We start from the raw sequence: 20,310 nt of genomic DNA on the forward strand, positions 1-20,310 counted from the left end.
CCCCCCCCCCATCATTCTCTCCATAACCCTCCGTCCCCCCAAAAAACAGCAGAAACCAGTCAGAAAAAAAAACATTTAAACATTTTTTAAACCAGGTCGGAAAGGAATCCCAAAGAAAACTAGAAAGCATCTGAAAATGCAAAGCTGTGTATTTGGGCTTCTTCTTCTTCTTCTTCTTCCTCTTCTTCTTCTTCTTCTTCTTCTTCTTCTTCTTCCATTTGCTAAATGGCATCTTTGACCATTTGACCAAATTATTAATTTGCCTTCTCCATATTCTCAAAATAAAGCTTTGTTGAAGATCTGATGACGAAAGCTCAAATGGTAAAAAAAAAAAAAAAGTTACGGGCCGGACAGACACACAGACAGACAGAAGTGATGGCAAAACCCCCTATACCGCCGCGCGGGGGACAGGCTAACGACCGAACAAGGAAGGAATGACAACACACGTGAACACAATCCTTTGACGGATTGGCATGACGACATATTTTGACGTTATTGTCATAGGTGACGGTGTGTTGGATTAGTAACAATTGTCTGAAGATGTTTATGCAAGAGGTAGTTGTAGATTTGTAGTGTGGGTTGGTGTAATTGTGGATTTTGTTGTCGGATTGAGACGGCAAAACGTTTAAACGATGTCACGATGGCAATCCGGTAAAGGGTTGTGTTGTCGTATTGCGGTGAAATCCCTTCATCGTTTGGTTGTTTTTGGGGGGATTCCATCCGGAGATGTTTTTTTTTCATTTTTACTTCCACCACCAAAGGCGGACGGGGGTTATGTTTTCACCCCTGTCCGTCTGTCTGTGAGCAGCATATCTCAAAAAGTTGTGGACGGGTTTGGATGAAATTTGGTGGGCAGGTTGGGCGTGTGACAAGGACCAAGTGATTTGATTTTGATGACGATCCAGATACGGATATGGATGCGGATGCTTAAAAAACAATGTTTTATTGATTCTTTACCTTTGAGAAATAGGAGCAACAACAATATATAGCACGATATCTCAAAAAGTTGTGGACGGATTATGAGAAAACTCGGTGGATGATTTTGGGTAGGTGACAATAACAAGCCAATTAGATTTTGGTTAGGAGCTGGATGCAGATCCGGCCTATCAGTGGGATCCAAATTGTAAACTGTTCAGTGTTGCAGAGGTCTGCGCTCTACCGAGTGCCGTTCTCGTTCTTAAATGTATTTTGTTCTGATTTGTAATATGGTCAAGGTGACAATGATCTTCGGTCGCTCCTTCCTTGCCATCCATTTTTTTCCTCAGTCTCTGTCCTTCCTTCCTCCCTCCTCGTGAAATGCTTTCCTTCGGCGAAGATTCAATGTGCGAGTACAATTGGGTCTGGCCTATTTGGCACTCCCTCCTGAAGACACAGCTTATGTCACCGGAATTTTTGGTGCAAATCTAATTCATTACGTCGATTTGGCCATCACCTCTTAAATCCTTGTGATTCATGTGAAGATTCATCGATCTCTCCTAATGTCCTCGTCCTACTTGTGCTATATGTATAAATCTTCCCCCTCCCCCAATCAATCTTTAATCACTGCAAAAAAATTATAAAAAGGTGTCACATAAGGATCTGCTGTAGATAGTCTGGTATTTGAAGAGATGGCGAGTACCAGGCACGACCGTCGTGGGGAATGGCCCCGATGTAATGGGCAAAATGGGGCCATATTCGATATTCCTGCTCTAAGTACATGTGGAGCATGTTATGTGCTGTTTGCTTCTTCTCCGATTGCACCAAAGTTCAACAAGATGGTCTTCTTTTGAACAGGTCTTCACAGTTTAACCAGAAAGCCTGGTGCCTCGTAAACTTCCCTGCAGGCCTTAAAGTCTGCCGCCCACTGCTGCCTCACGGTTCTACGCACACCCAAATTGCGTCGCCCTTTCAGTTGCAACTCCTTTCCTCGTGCCGTGGTGCATCTATGCAAGGTTGTCCTCTTGTCTCCTGTTTTCCTCACTTAAGGTGTGTTTCTATTTGTCCGGTTGGCCGGGTGGAGTCCCGCCAGGCCAGGACAGCTTGGTTAGCGTTTACTTAGACGGCGGCTGAACGAGCTCGGTCAAGGATCGACGTCATGCATGCCATGACGATACTTTGCACACTTGCACTGAAACAACGAAACCTGTATGGAACTAAAAGTGAATTTACAAACAAGTATATGAAACTATACTGGCGTCTCCATCTCTGAACATGTCCAGATGCTTGAACAGCTGAGTCGGCCGAGTTGAACTGGCCGACCGCCGTTGTCGTCAGTCCTCCCGAAATGGAGTCGATCGTGTCGTGTATTGAATTCTCCTTTGGGTCGGTCCTGTTCCATTGATTGTCATCCTCGAGTTTTCTTGCATCCTTGTTTCAGTGTTTTTCGTTTTTCCTCCTGCGTTGAAACATGGATTCATTTATTTCAAGTAATTTCAATTCTGAAGATAGCTTGGAATACACAACCTCATTACGTCTGCTTGATCGTAACTGACGCTGCGTGGACTCGTCAGACATTTGATCAAGGCCTACACCGAAGAAGGCTCCCAAGACCAGGATCACCCATTGTCCTCGTTAGCGATCGTCAACTAGAACCTCTTGTCCAAAGGTAAGCGTGATGGCGAGCGCACAAAATCAATGACAAGGTAGGGGCCTAGATCTCAATCGACCACTTCTTCGCCTCAACTTTGTTAACTGCCCACAGTTCCTGCCGGGTTGGCCACTCGTTCCAACCATTGGATGTTGGAGCATGATAAACATGCCCCTTTCTGCCTTTTGGCCCTTTGCCCTCTGTTGTTAGAGGCCATCAGGCCCATCAAGCTAGCGCAGTGGATGCCAACCTATGGTTGCCCATGCAATACCCTTTTAAATGCTGAGCGCAAGTGAGGAAGGAGCACGTACCATTTTTTTTAAAAAGTCTTTGGTATGACTGTCGGGGTTCAAACCACCGAGCTCCCAGACTCGAGAGGGGATACTCTAACCATTACACCACCAACTCATTCGACATTGATTTGACGCACTCGTGGAGTCTGATTTGATGCATGACAAATCCGCCGGCACGTTAAAACATGTGCACACGGACGGATGACCTATCGATGGCTTTGAAACCGCATGGTCGGCGGTGTCGTGCTGACACCGACTGTTGTTAACTTTGTGGTTGTCTCGTAAACTTATCTTCTCCTCTCCCCCCCCCCCCCCTCCACCGAAATCTCACGAACAGTGAAGGCAAACTTGATGATTGGTTGTGGTTTTTTTTCCAAGCCAAGGATTGAGTGCTATTAAAGTGATGATCGTGTTATCAATATAAATTTTACATTCATCGAACACGACCGTACTTTTATTAACCGTGAAATTCATCGCTCGATATCCCACAAAGCAACCAGGATTTATCGACGGCAATCCTACAAGAAACAAGATGGAATGAGTGCAGAATGACGAACCGGTCTTGCTGGTGAAGGCTAGTACCGAAGATGGACGGACGTTCATCGACATGATTTTATTTTCCTCTTTGCTTGAAAATGGTTTAACCTTCACGACACTTTACAGTTGATTTGAAATGTCAACAACACTGATGACAACAGATAGCTCGCCGACATAAACATAAAGCAACCACAGTTGGAGTGCGTGATTTTTAGCCGACACCTTTCCCTCGAGCCTTCTCTACTTTGTTCAACGGCCGCAATTGTTCCCACTTTCTTGTGGGGTTGGCCGGAGAAGGTTTTCGACCCAAATTTTTCATGAACCAGCTGCCCAGGCCTGGACGTTCGGCCGTGGCCGATTCCGGAAGGTGTTTTTTAATTAGTTAAGCCTGCCGTCACTACCTTGCCTACTCTTCGCGGAACACACTGAGAGATCGTAAACATCCACCATAGATCGGTGCTGGGAAACGGGACACCCGGCTTAACGTGCATCCGAGGGACGACGCACACATCCGTGGCTCGCCCTGCATGCAAAAAAAACAGGATGGCAGTTTATAGCTGGGTCAGGATTCAAACCCAGGCCAAACAGCTCACAGGTGAGTGTGCATACCTGCAAGCTGTCCTGTCACCTCCCTTTTGGCCTATATCTTTGCTTTCACAACTTTCTCACACATTGTGCACTTTGTTTATGATCTCACTTGACTTTCGAATGAATGCCCCCCATCGTTTTTTTTGTTCTGTATTTGATCCATATATATATATATATATATATATATATATATATATATATATATATATATATATATATATATATATATATATTTATGTATATCGATTCCATAATCACTGAAGGGGGAGTACAGAAGGTGAAGGAAGAGAAGAGGGAAGGATATGATGGAGACAGGATGGTGGGGGAGTATGTGAGATAGAAGACCCCTTAAAGCACTTAACTATTTATCTTTTGCAGTTTTTGAACAACTTGACATATACAATCACGAAAAATCTTGCAAAACGAAATTCGACTGGACCTCGGCATTTTTCTCTGACTCAACAGAAGATTTTCAAGACCAGGATGAAAAGGTACTTCAACTACACAAGTTGCACCACAGTTGAGTGAAACTTCCCTTTTAAAGGGACATGGTTGGTTCACCTTAAAATAAAATATCTGTTTACGTCTCCACTTCGGGAAGTGTTATGGGACCACCAAGTTGATGTCTCGGGACATAATGACTCTTTAATAAATATATAATCACGTAATGAGCTTTCGGGTGTACCGTTGTGGCCGGTATATAAAGTGCAGGCCTGGTGGTGGCTGAATGATTCGGTGGCTGCCTTAATGAAGATCTTCGAGTCCTGAGCTTGAGCCATTGTCGTGCTGTTAAAATAACACCAGGTGGGTTTACTCAGCCTGTCGTCCTTCCGAGGTCGGCAAAATGAGTACCAGCTTACTGGGATGACTGAGCCATTCGATTATCCAGCGTCGGAGTGGTGACCCGTCCAGGATTGTGACCCCGAGCCAAGGAAAAACTTCCTCAGCAGCCCTATGCATCTGAAGATGCAAAATGAGTGGTTCTTCTTCTTATTCTTTTCCTAAAAGTACATGTTTTATTTCCCATCATGCGAAAGGCTCACGGATGAGCTTGTGCACCAACCTCATGCAGGACAAGGACATTAGGAGACATCATTTAACTTTTATGTGTATTGGAAGTACGAGCAGAGTACCCACCCTCTGTGCGGGTCATATTTGTGCATTACTTGCTGAAAGAAAGTAGAGTCTGTGTTTTGCAAGAAGACTAATAGATGTTCGTGAGGTGTGAGTCGAAAGGGGCCTAATGGATCTGCAGGGTCTTAAAGTCTACGGGTCTAAACTGTCTAAAGTGTGGAAAGATCCAAAGGGTATAAAAGGTCAAAGGGTCTATAGGGGTCTTGTCGGGTCTTGAGGGTTCTAAAGGTCTATAAGGTATGTTCCAATAGTAGTTAGGGTCTAAAGTGGTTTAAAGCATCTCATGGGGTCCGAAGGGGATAAAAAAAAGTTGAAAGGGTCTTAAAAGGTATACAGGTCTAAAGGGTTTAACTAAGGTATCTAAAGGGTGTAAAGGTCTATAAGGGTCTTAAAGGTTCTAAAGGTCTAAAGAGTATGTTCCGATAGTAGTTAGGGTCTAAAGGGGTTGAAGGGTATACAGGGTCTAAAGGGATATGGAGGTCTAAGGAGTCTGAAGGCTCTAAAGGGTCGAAGGAGTCTTAAGGGGTGAAAAGGGGTCAAAGCAATCTAAATTGTGCAAAGGTATGTTGGGCTCTAAGGGTTACAAATGGTCTATGGAGTCTCAGGGGTATAAGGGAGTCTACGGTCGAAAAGCTCTATATGGTCAAGGGGTCTAAAAGGTCTCAAAATGTCTTAATGATATGTTCCAATAGTAGTTCGGGGCATTAAAGGGGCCTAAGGGTTATAAGGGGGACAACGGGGTCTATAGTTGGCTTTAGCCTGGTGTTGGCTTAATGGTTAGGGTGGTGGTCGTGGGATCCAAGGATCCTGAGTTCAAATCCCACTCGGCTGTTGAATTAATACTGTGTGGGGTTGACTGCCTGTCATCCTTCCGAGGTCAGCAAAATGAGCGCCAGCTTGCTGGTATACTGTGTCGGAGTGGCGACCCGTCCAGGATTGTGTCCAATAGCCGAGGAGACTGCTTAAGAAGCACCAACGCTCTGCACAGAGAATGGTCCCAATGGATGGATGCCGTCCATAGGGTGTGCAAGGTCTGAAGGGGTATAAAGGGTCTAAGAATTTTTAAGGTGTCTAACGGTTCTAAAGGGTCTAATGGGATCTGTAGGGTATAATGGGTTCTATAGGGACCAAAGGGGTATAAAGGGTGTAAGGTGTTTCGATGAGTCTGAGGGGTCGAAAGTGTCAGTAGGTCAAGGATGTAAGAAGCAGTCCAAAGAGTCAGTAGGTCAAGAAGCAGTCCAAAAGATGTAAATGTCTTAAGGGATCTGCAATATATAAAGGAGTCAAAATTAGTCTAAAGGGCCTCTAGGGATCTAAAGGGTGTAAAGGTCTAAAGAGTCAAGGGGTTGAAGCAGTCCAAAGGATGGAAAGGTCTTAAGGGGTTGAAGGGCCTAAAGTGTCTAAAATACCTAAAGGAGTATAATTGGATCTTAAGGGTCTGCAGGTCTAATGGGTGTAAAGGTCTAAAGGGTCTCAGGGATCAATAGGGTCGAAGAGGTTTCAGAGTCTAAGGAGTCTAAAGGGGATGTTCCAATAGCAGTTAAGGTTTCGGGTCGAAAGGGTCACATCAGTTTAAACTCTTCACAAAGGACGCAGCTTGATCTTTAACATCCATCAACTAATGCGAGCAGAAGAGATGCCTAGCCGAGTTTATCGTACATCTGAGGGACGGCGCACAAATATTGCTGCCTTGTCCGACCTGCAAAACACCAGGATGGGGGCTTAAAGTGGTTTGGGATTCAAACCCTGGCGTGTCAGAGCCAAGCATGCATACCTCTACGGTATCCCCCCGGCCCACCGTACAGGATAGACACCCGATAAGTGCTAAAAAAAGAAACTCAAAATGAAGACATTACAAACAATGCTAGACTATTTTAACCAAACAAAAATTTAGCCATGTAACACTTCTGGATATTTTAAGCATGACTTTTGTTGCTGCTCAGATTGGCTTGCCCGGTCAAGCGGCACTGACGTGAGTGTGGCGTGGGCAGGATGTGCACAGGGTACGCGGGCAGGGTGGCTGGGAGACGAGCTTGCGGCCTCGCCCCTCTCCACGCATCTCCTTCCAAGCCGGGCAGCCCATGCCCACCTCGCCGCAGCGCGGCATGATGAGGGCACGTGATGACCTATCCAGCCAACCAGTACTGCGCAAGGCAAGTGGAGCCCGATAAGCCTACTGGCGTCGGGCCCTACACCGCGGTTTGTTTTCCTATCAACCGATCGGCTTGACATTCAGTCCAAAACACCAATTCGGAGGTTTTTTTTTAAATTCATCCGGTCATTTTGTAGTCTTCCTTCAAGTCACAAAGTGGAGGCTAGATTATGTGGTTTGACTCGTGTCGCTTAGTTTGCACTATCTTGCAAAAATATTTATTTCTACAAACGTAGATGCAGGTCGACCGTTTTTGGTGTTTCTTGTAACCAGTTCTGTGAATGGATAACTTCCTGTGTGGTTTGGCTGCTCCCATGTCACTGTAGTCACTGTAGTCAGAGGACACCAAAAATGGAGACCCCTCGTGGGCAATTGGCTGAAGCTGCATTACGATTGGGACTCGGTTAAAGGTGTAAGGTCAATTTTTCTTTGTTGCTGTCTTGCCAGGCCTCTGGATGGTGGCCATGGACACATTGAATCCTTTAATTGGTAATCTTTGAAGCACATTCAAATGCAAGAAAGTGAGGAAGCTCTGCGAGGCAGAGATAAGGGTGTTCTTGTGCATACAGTGCTGTGGGAACGCCGTTGCACACGGTGTGGTCGGTTTTTCACAGAAATGTTTTGTGAACAAGATTTTTGCTTCAACCCCCCCCCCCCCCCCCCGGAGATAGCACCGCAGTCCAAGAGGCCTGACGCATGGATTGCAATTCAGGTACAAATTGATGGATTTATTCTTTTAACTTTTCGATGCTTCCATGGAAACCTGAAAACTTGCATTCGGACAGTAGGATAGACGTGGACGGTCAAATGGTAACCTGTTGTGGACCACGATTCGATTCCAATCTCGAGTGAGCACCCCTCCTCGTGCCACGTGCCACGTGCCACCCTTTTAATAAAGCATCACAGCAATGATAGACAAAGAGCATGTACGTGTGTATGCGTACAATGCACATGGACAGTTTCTCACCCGGATTACAAACCGTAGTTTGACGATCTTACAAACAGAGTTGGGGGTTGGGATGGGGGGAGGGGACTGGAAAATGACATTGCTGAAGGGCTGTATTCCAAAGCAGGCCTCCTGCTAGGCTGCCTAGTCAGGGAAGAAATGTTGAAGGGGGGGTGGTGGTGGTGGGGGGGGGAGAGGGATAGAATGGTAGTTAAAGTGTAGTGTGGGGGAGGGAAAACTGTTTAACAATAGGTTTATCTTCCTCTGAAGCGCTCGCTCACGTTGCCTTTCTCAATCCAGTCCCGCTGGCCTTGTCACTCATGTTGGGCATGTTTGGTCCTCCAGCCCATAGCCCCGCACGTTCACTCCATCATTCTAATGTTTTTATTCCATAGGGATGGCAGTCCAGGGACCTTTCCTAGATGCTGGGAGGTGACGAGAAACTCCTGGTGCCGGGACCAGTGCGGCAGGAATGTAGATGAAGCGATGGTGGGAGGGGGGTGTTTGGGTGCAGAGGGAGGGGTACACATCTTGGTTTTGCTGCATTGCATTCCACAGGAACACATGCTTTTTGTCCATACACTTTCTCCCTTTCAGAGCAAAATGTCGTGTGAAATGGGGACTTCTGACACACACACACACACACACACACACACACACACACACACACACACACACACACACACACACACACACACACACACACACAATGATATATATATATATATATATATATATATATGTCATATAGGACCCAGCTATAAACTGCCATCCCAGTGTTTCAGAGGCACGGTGATTCATCAATTTGTGCGCCGTCTCTCGGATGGACATTAAACTGGGCGTCCCGTCTGCTGCCGTTAGTTGGTAGACGTTAAAGTCTCCTTCGCGAAGAGTAGGCGAGCTATCACCGGCACTCTGAATAAATTACAAATTCCTGCCCTAACTACTACTGGGAGAGGGTTGGCAAACCACCCAGCATGCTTCGGCAGAGCCAAATCTGTAACACAGGTTATGGTACAGTACATTAGATCGGATATAGCCTATGTACAATTAGGCCAATGGTTTGCAGGATTGGCTTTTCAGAAGAAGGGGAAGAAGAAGAAGAAGTTGAAGAAGAAGAAGAAGAAGAAGAAGAAGAAGAAGAAGAAGAAGAAGAAGAAGAAGAAGAAGAAGAGGAAGAAGAAGAAAAAAGTCTCGTAGTGTGCCACAGTGCCTTGTTCTCTCTTACCGGATCCAGTGTAACGTCCATGGGTTATCTCACACATTTAACTCCTTTATCCCCCACATATTTGTCTTTGTCATCCCAATGATTTTTAGTTTCCATGTTGTACCTTTCAAATGATCATTAAATTAGTAGTAGTAGTGGTAGTAGTAGTGGTAGTAGTAGTAGACTTCCCCTTTTTTCACAGCATTGGTCTCACCCAAAAAAATGTCCAGTGGGCTCACATATATACCATATGGTGATCAATAGTAATATAAAGTGCAGTAATTTTAAAATGAGGTTAACAACTGGCTTTAATAAATATTAATCATCGGGTTAATCGATTTCAAAGCAAGATATACAGTAGATCAGTTTTCCTGGCGAGGAGCTTTCATTTTAACCCAAAATCAGTTGCATATCAGGCTGCGTTCTTTTGTTCGGCCGAACACACACACACACACACACACACACACACACACACACACACACACACACACACACACACACACACACACACACACACACACACACACACACACACACACACTTGAACGGTCGATCAAAATACGATAACAATCGACTATGAGCCTAAAATTGATCATTTTCCATTCGTAGCTGCACTGTTGTGAGTTCAATTCCAAGTAAGACGCTCATAATTATTTGGACCTGGGGTATTACACAATACATCTCAATCTGACCATCTTTCTCTTGCAACAGCCATGGCAATGTAAGTCGCTGTAGCTTTCAGTGGTACAATGATGTGAAGCAATGTTTCTTCAGCTTGACCTTTAACCCTGTACGGAAATGTTTTGTGTTTCATTGTCTGAAATTACTGCACACTAACTCACCGGCACTCCTTGGGTTTTATCATTGCGGTCCTTCGTGCTCTTGTGCCTTTTGATTGTTCCCTTTATCAGGGGCCATGCATTTATTATGTATTTAAATATGGGGAAATTGTCGAGCCCCCCACACATTCCCCTCGACCCCATGCTCTATACATTCTATTTCCCTCCCTACTTTGACTCCTCTGTCTCTGTCTGCCTCTGCATCTCTCTCTCTCTCTTTCTCTCTCTCTCTCTCTCTCTCTGAAACAAAATGTCAGGGTTGTACCTCTGGACTTATCAGAGATCTTCACACCCTGTCAAGCTCTGCTTACTAATGGAGCTGCCTGGCTCCTCCGTGCACATAATCAGTACATAGCCCGCATCACTACATCTTCTCTCCTAATGTATGTTGGATTGTCCCAAGGCAGCATGTTAATTGGGTCCAGTTTTGTTCCTCATATACATCAATGCACTTCTCTAATATTTTTTTTCGATATGTTTTTTACTACTTTCTGCTCTATGAGTCCCCCATTCTGCGCACACACTTCCAGTAACATCCTTGTTCACCACACAATATCCAGGCTCACTGCTGGTCTGCACTTCTTGTTCCTCTTTTCTCCCTCTTACTGAACCACCTTTCTGAGTCAGTTAATTTCCACTCTTTCCTCCAGGGCTTCAAGGTGGTGGTCACCACCACCTCAGGTCATCTTTTATGATGACCTCAGGTCACAAGACCTTTACCCACAGCTTTATGGAGTACTGTTTCCCCCTTTGGGAAAGCACCCCTGCCTCACACCTTGCTCAGCTTGATGCCATTTTAACCAAGGTGTTCAAAATCATTGGAATCTCCCATGATGAAGCTGAGTCCATTGGCCTATCATTTGCCCATCACAAACAAGTCAATGTCCTCTCTGTTTTCTACCACCTCTCTTCTGGTCTTACACCTCATGCTCTTTCTGTGCTTTGCCCCCCCCCCAAACTCTCAGGATTCTGCAGACCACACATGGTCCGCAATCAACCCCCTTCAAGTGAAACGACCTAAATCCAGGACCGCTGTTCACCTCCACTCATTCGTTCCTCTTTTTTTCTGTCTGTGGAACCAACTTTCATTCTTTCCCCCCAGGTCTTTAAGACAGTTGTGCACCATAATATCAGATCATCCCACATCCAAAACCATGATCTTTCCAACACCATTAACACCCCACACCTTCTTATCTAATCCTATTAATACCCCCCTCCCCCATGCCCACCTCCTTCCAAATTTCCATCTTTTCCACCCCATGCGTCCTCCCCTACCCCTCATTCCTCCTCGCATCCCTTATTTGTCCACATCTCCTTCTATTTTGTCCTTCAATCCTGCTGGTAGTGTCCCACCCCCCCTTCTCTCTCTCTCTCTCTCTCTCTCTCTCTCTCTCTCTCTCTCTCTCTCTCTCTCTCTCTCTCTCTCTCTCTCTCTCTCTCTCTCTCTCTCTCTCTCTCTCTCTCTCTCTCTCTCTCTCTCTCTCTCTCTCGTTCCTTTTGTTCTGTTGCATCCTGATCCATTTTGTGTTGTTGCTTTTCCATGGGCCTTGACTTTGTAAACAAAAAAAAAAATCTCTTTCCATGATTTTCTTTCTACCCTGTCAACCTTTCATCCACATTGCTACATCTCTATCTCTATCTCTCCCCTACCCCAACCCCCACCCCCCCTGAGTTTTCCATCCTACAAGGGGATGTGTTAAGTTGGCCATCTTAATTGCTAGCACTTGCATGTGGGCATTAAAGATTGAGTACAGTCATTCAAAAAGGCTCGGTCATTGTACACAGGTATCATGGATAAATCTTACAAATTACCTTCCTTGTTTCCAACATTACTTTTTCGTAATCATCAGTCACTGTGCCACTTGAGCATGGCAAGTAAGGCTGGGAATGTGGTTCTGTAGCTGGAACTGAAGGTTCATTTAAATCCCTTCCAGCTGAAGTTGAGTACCTTCCAAACTTAGAATCAGATTTCCAGCAACAACAACAACAACAACAACAACAACAACAACAACAACAACAACAACAACAACAGTTTCATATGATGCCTTACTAATGTGTTTGTTTGTATTCTGTCTTGACAATGCAATCTTGTTTGTTGGAAATGATTCAAGCTTGCAAGCATCCATGGTCTGATTGGTTCGGAGTGCGTAACCACCTGGGATGCAAACGTCACAATTATTTGTTTCTTTGGCACATCGACAAAGTCGAGTCGAATATGGTGCCTTTTGTGTGGGTCTTGTTTTGAAAGGGGAGTGGAAACCCCACGGAGCGATTGACTGCCTGTGACGGAGGGAGGGTGGAGGGGTTGGAATCTTCATTCCCTATATTTGTGCACAAAGGCTTGACCATTGGAAGTGCTATGTTGGTGAATTGCTAATAGAGTGGTGTTAGGTCTGGCTGTTTAATGAGAAAGGCATGGAGATGGCACCCAAGAGGTAGAAACTCAGCATTGCAAATTCTCCACACTGGTAACTACACTGTGGGATAGCTTCTTGTGTTTTCGCCTCCTTAATGTTGACGGAAGAACGTTGTACAAAAGAAAATCCATTTGGGATCACTTTAGCTTTTTGCCAAAAGGATTTTAATATTTTACTGTAGCCATATGGTTGGAATCAATCTTTATGTACAATGAACAATCAGACAATGGAAACCAGTAGGTGCCCACCTGTGGTCTACGGGCCCTGACCCGAGATCTTCAGTGGGGGTCCAGGGGATTAAAAGAATCCCTTTCCTGAATCGATTTGACTTTCTTGCCACATTTAAAGTTTCGTTTTCAGATGAAGTATAAGGTATCATAAGGGAACATCTATGTAGTTTGAGAATACAGCTGCGCACAGAGGCCTCAACTTCACTCAGCGGCCGGATGTCACAATGATAGCCGAGCATGGTGATACAAAATGATTTTTGAGGCTCTGAATGGGTCGGCACATCCAAAAAAGGGTTGGGTACCATTTCTGAGGTCAATATTTGAATTATAAGCTATTTGCCCTGAATACATGGTGACATATGTTTTATTCATTTTCTTAATCCCCTCTCTGCATATTCCCCACCATCCCAATATCAGTGCTTGGCCCCTTCACTCCATTTGTCATCTTGCTCTTCGATGAGTCTCTACCGATCCTTTCCCCATGATTAATGAGTACACATAGCAGATATGGATAGGATTGAAAGAAATCTCCGCTTTGTGAAAGTGCTCACACACTTAAGGAGAATTATAAAAAGTCACATTTCAAACTTGGCAAATTTTTTTTAACAGAACTGTTAGGTTCAGTTTTGCCTCGCATCATTAAAAAGACAATCTGGTTGGTTTGATTGAGGATAATGATATTGAAAATCCATAGAGTCCAGTCATTTTGCTCATTCCCATCAAGATATCGAAGTCCGTTGTTGTTGTCGTTGTTGTTGTTGCTGCTGTTGTTGTTACTTAACCTGGCCATTATTTTGGCTCTGCCATGGACAATTAGTCCATGGTGGGTGACAACATGCCAGAACCCAAAGTTGGATTTTGTGGAACGAGTTAGGGCAGGGATTAGTAATTTATTCAGGATATCAGCAATAACTTACCAACTCTTTGTCGAAGGATACCACGGGATCTTTAACGTCCACCAACGAATGCAGCAGACAGGACACCTGGCTTAATGTCCACCCGAGGGACGGAATGCTTTGTGACACATCACCCTTCCTGGAAATCACCAATCGGATGGTTTATAGCCAGGTCAGGAATCAAATCCAAACTTAAAAGCTTCAGAGGTGAGTTTGCTACCTTAAAGTGTTTCAAATTTGTTCGGTCCTTGTGATGCAATCATAAAATTGGATGATAGCCTCTATGTGTAGATATATAAGTGAGTCTGTTGGGTAGTCAATCTAGTCTACCCTTATTATCAGTATTTCCGTCGATATGTTTGTCTGTGTCTGTCTGTATGTATGTGTCTGTTCGGTCCAGTGCTCCGTTAATACAATGGCGATTTCGATGAAACTTGGTTGGGAGGTTCATACCATGACCTAGTTGTGTGCAAATGAGAACCGTTGCTATGGACCCATCCGTTGCCTAGCAACGGGGCTTTGAAATTTTTGAAAAATCATTAAAAATTTATTTTTTCGAAAATCAAAAATCGGGCAACGAGCGACCGTGGGCAGTACATTCAGCCATATTGTCAAAAATTTCCATCCGCTATGAAAACTGTCGGAGAAGATGGACTTTGAATGAACCCTGGTCGAAAGCAATAAAAAAACGAAGTTCGTTATATCTCAGAGACTATGAGTCAGATATACATGAAACTGGTATGGTAGGTTCATGGGATGTCCTATGTGAGAAAGAACCGTTGCTATTGACGCTTTTGTTGGCTAGTAACGGCTGAAAAACGACTAAATTCGACTTGATGGACTACCCATGTCCGCCTACCGGCTTGTCTGTTTGTTTGTTCCTCACACGTTTCCAAACCCCTGCACCAATTTCCCTGGAATTTGCTGTACCACAATATTTTTGCATGCGGAGGGTCAAGCGGAAGGTAAACGTCACAATAAAAGCAAAATTATTAATCAAATTTATGTAAAAACGTAAAATAACAGTGCTTTGGGTGATCGAGCATCGTATGTTGGGTATCCTCCTTCCGCGGGGAGAGGGTGGATATTGGAGTGGGGCAACTCTCTCTCTCTCTCTCTCTCTCTCTCTCTCTCTCTCTCTCTCTCTCTCTCTCTCTCTCTCTCTCTCTCTCTCTCTCTCTCTCTCTCTCTCTCTCTCGCTCTCGCTCTCGCTCTCGCTCTCGCTCTCGCTCTCGCTCTCGCTCTCGCTCTCGCTCTCGCTCTCGCTCTCGCTCTCTCTCACTCTCTCTGTCTCTGTTGGGTATCGAACCAATTACATTTAAATATTCATTTCCCACATGCAGAATGGAAATTAATATGCAAAGGTCATTTGTTTCCTTTGTTTCCACTGTGTTCATATATTCATGGCTTTGCTTATTTATGACTTAATCATAGTTAATAACAATTATCTTAACGCTTTGTTAAAGTCTAACCGCCCCATTTAATGGGGTGACCTGACTTCTTGTATTATATTTCAGTCACATAATTGCATGAAGTCAGAATTTTCGGTTTAATTTGAGTTCGGCGACAAGTCTATCCACGACTGCCAACGTCTGGGGGAAGAGCTGGCAAGCGAGCGGTTAATGTCGGTACAATAGTCGGTTTCAAATAACGTTTGATGTACCGCCAAAACGCCACATGGGTTCACCATCAAATAAACTTACGGCCTAACAATATGGCGATCACCCGTCTTTGTTTCTCAGCTTAATATGTGATGTGTGTAATATTGTGTACACCTAAAATGATCACATGACCGGCCCAGTTCATTCCCGCTCACCAGAATCGAGCAACTGCACACATAGATCTCTCCCAGAAAAATAAGATTGTCATTTTCACATATCAAAGGTATTTGATCATGGAACAAAGATGATGGCATAGTAAATAAGACGTGAACTGCATACCTTTCTGCAAAAAAGTGTGTGTGTGTGTGTGTGTGTGTGTGTGTGTGTGTGTGTGTGTGTGTGTGTGTGTGTGTGTGTGTGTGTGTGTGTGTGTGTGTGTGTGTGTGTGTGTGTGAGAGAGATCCATTTTTTCTATTACGTAGTCTATTCATTAATTATGCACTATTGCAATCTACCTTTTGACCCTTTAGACTGCTGAGACCCCTTCGAACTTTGTTGAAGACTCTTGAAGACCCTGACGACCCAAAAGTAACCGAGGACCCAAAAGTCCCCAAGGACCCAAAAGTCCCCAAAGATGCAAAAGTTCCCGAGGACCCAAATGTCCCTAAAAGTCCCCAAGTACCCAAATGTCCCAAAAGTCCCTGAGGACCCAACAGTCCCAAAAAGTCCCCGAGCATCCAAAAGTACCCAAGGATCCAAAAGTCCCAAAACTTCCTGAGGACTCAGAAGTCCCCAAAGACACAAAAAAACCCACAGACCCCTAAGACTGTAAGTCCTGTAGACCCTTTAAGACTCCACTATCCGACAAAAAAATCCATTAGAATTCCCATGCTTTAAACGCACGCCATGTTACGGTATATAAAGCAGCTTAATACGTCCTTCTACCACGGCATGGCATTCTAATTACAAAATATATAACAAAATCAATGACAACATTGTAACAAAGCAGATATTATTGAACACGAATAATATTTATAACAAAAATAAGAATAGTAGTGTCATATTACAATAATAACTAGCATCCGTTGAAGACAAAGTCTTCGATATCCCCCGCCATAGTAAATGAGGATAAACAAACTAATATTACCTAAGCGTGTGCAATATGTATGTGAAGTTTCCCCTTGATCTGACCAGCCATTCTGGAGAAGATGTTTGTAGGTTTTAGGGTAAATTCAATATGGCCGCCAAACCATGTGACCTATCAATTAGAAATTAACAAACTTCTGAAAGGATGTCTTGAGGAAAGTGTGTGTGAAATTTTGCCTCAATCTGTCCAGCCGTTCTGGAGAAGAAGATTTTAACAATTTATTAATTTTCAATCCAAGAAGGCTGACGAACCATGTGACCTATGACATCATAAATTTACATTCTGCCTCCAATCCTCCAGTGGAATACATGTGTGAAGTTTCGTGTTAATCGGATGAGGTGTTTTTCTATCCAAGATGGCCACCAAACCATGTGACTTGTGACGTCATAATTTTTACTATGTATGCAGACATGATGGAAGATGATAGTTGCAAATTTTTGCTTCGTTAACTGATTCCAGAGAAATTCTGGGATTTCTCTGATTTCTCTGATTCCATAGAAAACATTATTTAATATTTTTCTTGAATCCAACATGGCTGCCAAACCATGTGACCTATCAATTAGAAAATATCAAAAGGCACCAGCTCACCACTTGCTTGATATGTGTACCAAATTTCGTGAATATATCTAGAGGGGATTTGTAGTTAAGCTCCGGAAACGAAATGTGACGGACGGACGGAACCCATTTCTATATCCCCCGCCAACTTCGTTGGTTGGCGGGGGATAATAACGAACATATAATACCCGTGATGGCCCCAAGAACATCTGGGCTTCGTGAAAGGCAAGCTAATGCTCAAGCAGTACAGCAGGTGGGTATGCAACAAAGCTATGAAGACCAATGAAATTTTTTTCCATCAGACCAACGGGCCCACAAGTGGGATAAAATGAGAAATTGTGGATGCAGAAAGCCTGGAAGAAAGACTAAGAAAAGTCTAAAGAGCTGTGATTTACACAAACAAACACTTCAGCTGTGATTTTTTTTTTTAATCTGGTTAACAATTGCAAAAACGTAATCAATTAGAATGCTGTTTGAGGTACCCTATTGATTTCATGAAGATTATTTTATATAAATATAGAAATATATATGTATACATATATATATATATATATATATATATATATATATATATATATATATATATATATATAATGTTTCGTATTTCCACTGCCATTTTACACCCTTTATTCACTTTTAAATTCATTTTCTCTGCAACCACTTGAGCTATTGACACAAAATTTTCAACATAAAAGCAACTACCCATGGAGAATTTTGTATTGGTAACTATGATGTCATAGGTCACATCATACGGCAGGCATGCTGGAAAAAAGGAAAAAATTTGGACATCTTCGAAACCGCAAAACAAAAAAATTGAAACTTGGCACATGTCAAGTCCTCCTCATGAAGAATAATGTTTGATCACAATGACGTCGTCCATGAAGTGGTATGCCAGTCATAATTGGATGCCTCGAAATGCTTACCCGATCACTACAAAAACAATTGAGGGTGATCTATGAAGAAATTGGTCAGGAGAATTAAATTGATGACGTCATCGATTATGTGGTCTGGCAGCCATATTATTTTGAAGAATAAACCTTACATTTTTATTTTCTCCAGAACAGCTTACTCGATCGATGCGAGACTTAATACACATGATCGACTAGCTTTGGCGAATATCGTTTATAATTGAAATGTCATAGGTCGCATGGTCTGGCAGGCATGTTGGATTTAAGTTAAAACCTTTAAAAATCATCTCTCAAACCTGCTGAACCAAGGGATGTGAAACTTTATGTCTGACTACCCATGGGGATACAAGGGTGATAACCAAAATATCATCATTCACATGGTTTGGCACCCATATTGGATTGAAGGAAAACCTTTTTATAATCCCTTCTCTTGAGCCACTTCATTGATCAATGTGAAACTTCATATTCACTCGGCATGGAGAATATCGGTTGAAAATTTCAACTTCATCGGTCACATGGTATGGCAGCCATGTTGGATTGAGGGTAAAACTTAAAAAAATCTACTTCTCTCAAATCGCTCAAGTCAAGGATGCAAAATTTAATATATAAGATTGACAACCCATGGGGAATATAGTTTGAAAATTAAAATTTCATTGGCCACGTGATCTAGCGGCCATATTGGATAGAAAAATAATATACCTTATATGATTAATGCAAGACTTTAATATGTGATCGACTTCCCATTATGGATTCAGTTTCATAAAGATGATGTCATGGGTTACGTGGCTGATCAAAACAGGGGTTCGATCAAAGCAGGGTGGCTTGGGCTCCAGCATAACTGTGCGCACTTATATAGCACGCTTCTCGTTTTTTTGTTTTATTCCGATTGAAAATATGCTCCATTGAAATATATTGTGAACAAGTTGACCCATATTACTGATTAACTCATATTTGTAAGAAAATAATCCTGAATATAATCCATGGACTGGTGTTTGTGTTTGTTTGTTTGTGGGTGTGTTTGTCACGCTACGCCTTCTACAGTTCTGGGCCAATTACATCCAGACTTGCTACATAGGATCAGCATGACCCCAATTAATGGATAGGAATGTTTTTAGCTTTGTTGGTGGTCTTGAGGTGGGGGGAGGGGGTGGGGAGGATGATGGGGAAGATGCAAATTCTCTATGTAAATGTGTATTGTGTAGCGCTGCCTCCAGGTAGGGGAGGGTATTACAAGTCTCCACCATTTACAGTACAGTATTCCTGTCCCCACGTTTTCCTATACTGTGAGGTGTTTTGAATTATAAGTAGTAGGTGTTTTTGCTTCATGCATGTAACCCAGGTTATTTTTTTGCATATACAGATCCAAATGTAATACTCAATGTAATACTTTTTCTTACTCAATAATCAGTTTCATTAAATCCAAATGGAACATAATATTTTTGATATGTCCCCAACATAAATGCGCATCAATTTGAAGAAATTATCACAGAAACCATTGATCTAAATACCAATGAATTTGAATACCATTTTGTTTAAAATGACCAAACTTATTTGCCAAACACCAATTATTAAACTGAAAGTCAGTTATTTCAGAAATTTTCAAAGTGATTTCACAGTACTACATTTTAATATCAGAAGTATAAGTAACAATTTTGAGCGATTGCATTTATTTATTGAAAGCTTTCGCTCAAATTGCTCCACAATAGGCTTAACTGAAATCTGGTTTTCTGATACTCCTCATTCAATGTATTCACTCTGACTATAACTTAATTGTAATTAATAGAAACAGTAATAAAGGAGATGGAGTAGCAATCTATGTTACACAATATTTTGATTGTCGAATAAGTCATTAATTAAATATGATGAATGATGTGTGAGAAACTGTATTTGTTGAGATTATTATTTCTGGTAGATATATATATATATATATATATATATATATATATATATATATATATATATATATATATATATATATATATATATATATATATATATGTAATTGCAGTTGTATATGGGCAACCACATTCAAGTTTAAATGAGTTATTGATTGAAATACAAAATCTATTGTCAATGCCCATGAAACAAGTCATGTTTCTTAATGAGCGATTTTTTTATGCCAATCTTCTTCAAGGTGATAACACCACTATGTATTTGTTTTTTAAGATATCTTACTCTCATTCTTATAATTTAGACTGCTTATAAATAAACCAATGAGGATTAAAGATAATTCTTCAACTTTAATTGACAATATTTTTTCTAATGTTCAACCATTTCCAGAAGTTAGGATTATT

General features: G+C 42.6%; 1 protein-coding gene across 20 annotated transcripts in view; it reads left to right on the forward strand.

The window, feature by feature from the left end:
• The window catches only part of LOC147013256 (DNA (cytosine-5)-methyltransferase 3A-like), an 86,771-nt gene that overhangs the window by 16,552 nt on the left and 49,909 nt on the right, over positions 1-20,310 (forward strand). For 16 of the 20 annotated variants that reach the window (XR_015051251.1, XM_085854954.1, XM_085854950.1 and 13 more), the window contains 3 exons: positions 4,363-4,475; positions 7,110-7,271; positions 13,843-13,977. Coding sequence is in view for 19 of the 20 variants with exons in the window: in XM_085854954.1 (XP_085711080.1) it covers positions 4,363-4,475; positions 7,110-7,271; positions 13,843-13,977 (410 nt within the window). In the remaining variant the exon portion in view is untranslated. Of the gene's footprint in view, positions 1-4,362; positions 4,476-5,994; positions 6,150-7,109; positions 7,272-13,842; positions 13,978-20,310 lie in introns of those variants that run through there. The other 4 variants (XM_085854942.1, XM_085854957.1, XM_085854945.1 and 1 more) reach the window with 2 other exon arrangements.

Source organism: Eptatretus burgeri, chromosome 14 (assembly GCF_056783735.1).
Source record: "Eptatretus burgeri isolate ZD-2024b chromosome 14, Ebu_testis_v1, whole genome shotgun sequence".
In the NCBI taxonomy this organism is placed as follows: domain Eukaryota; kingdom Metazoa; phylum Chordata; class Myxini; order Myxiniformes; family Myxinidae; genus Eptatretus; species Eptatretus burgeri.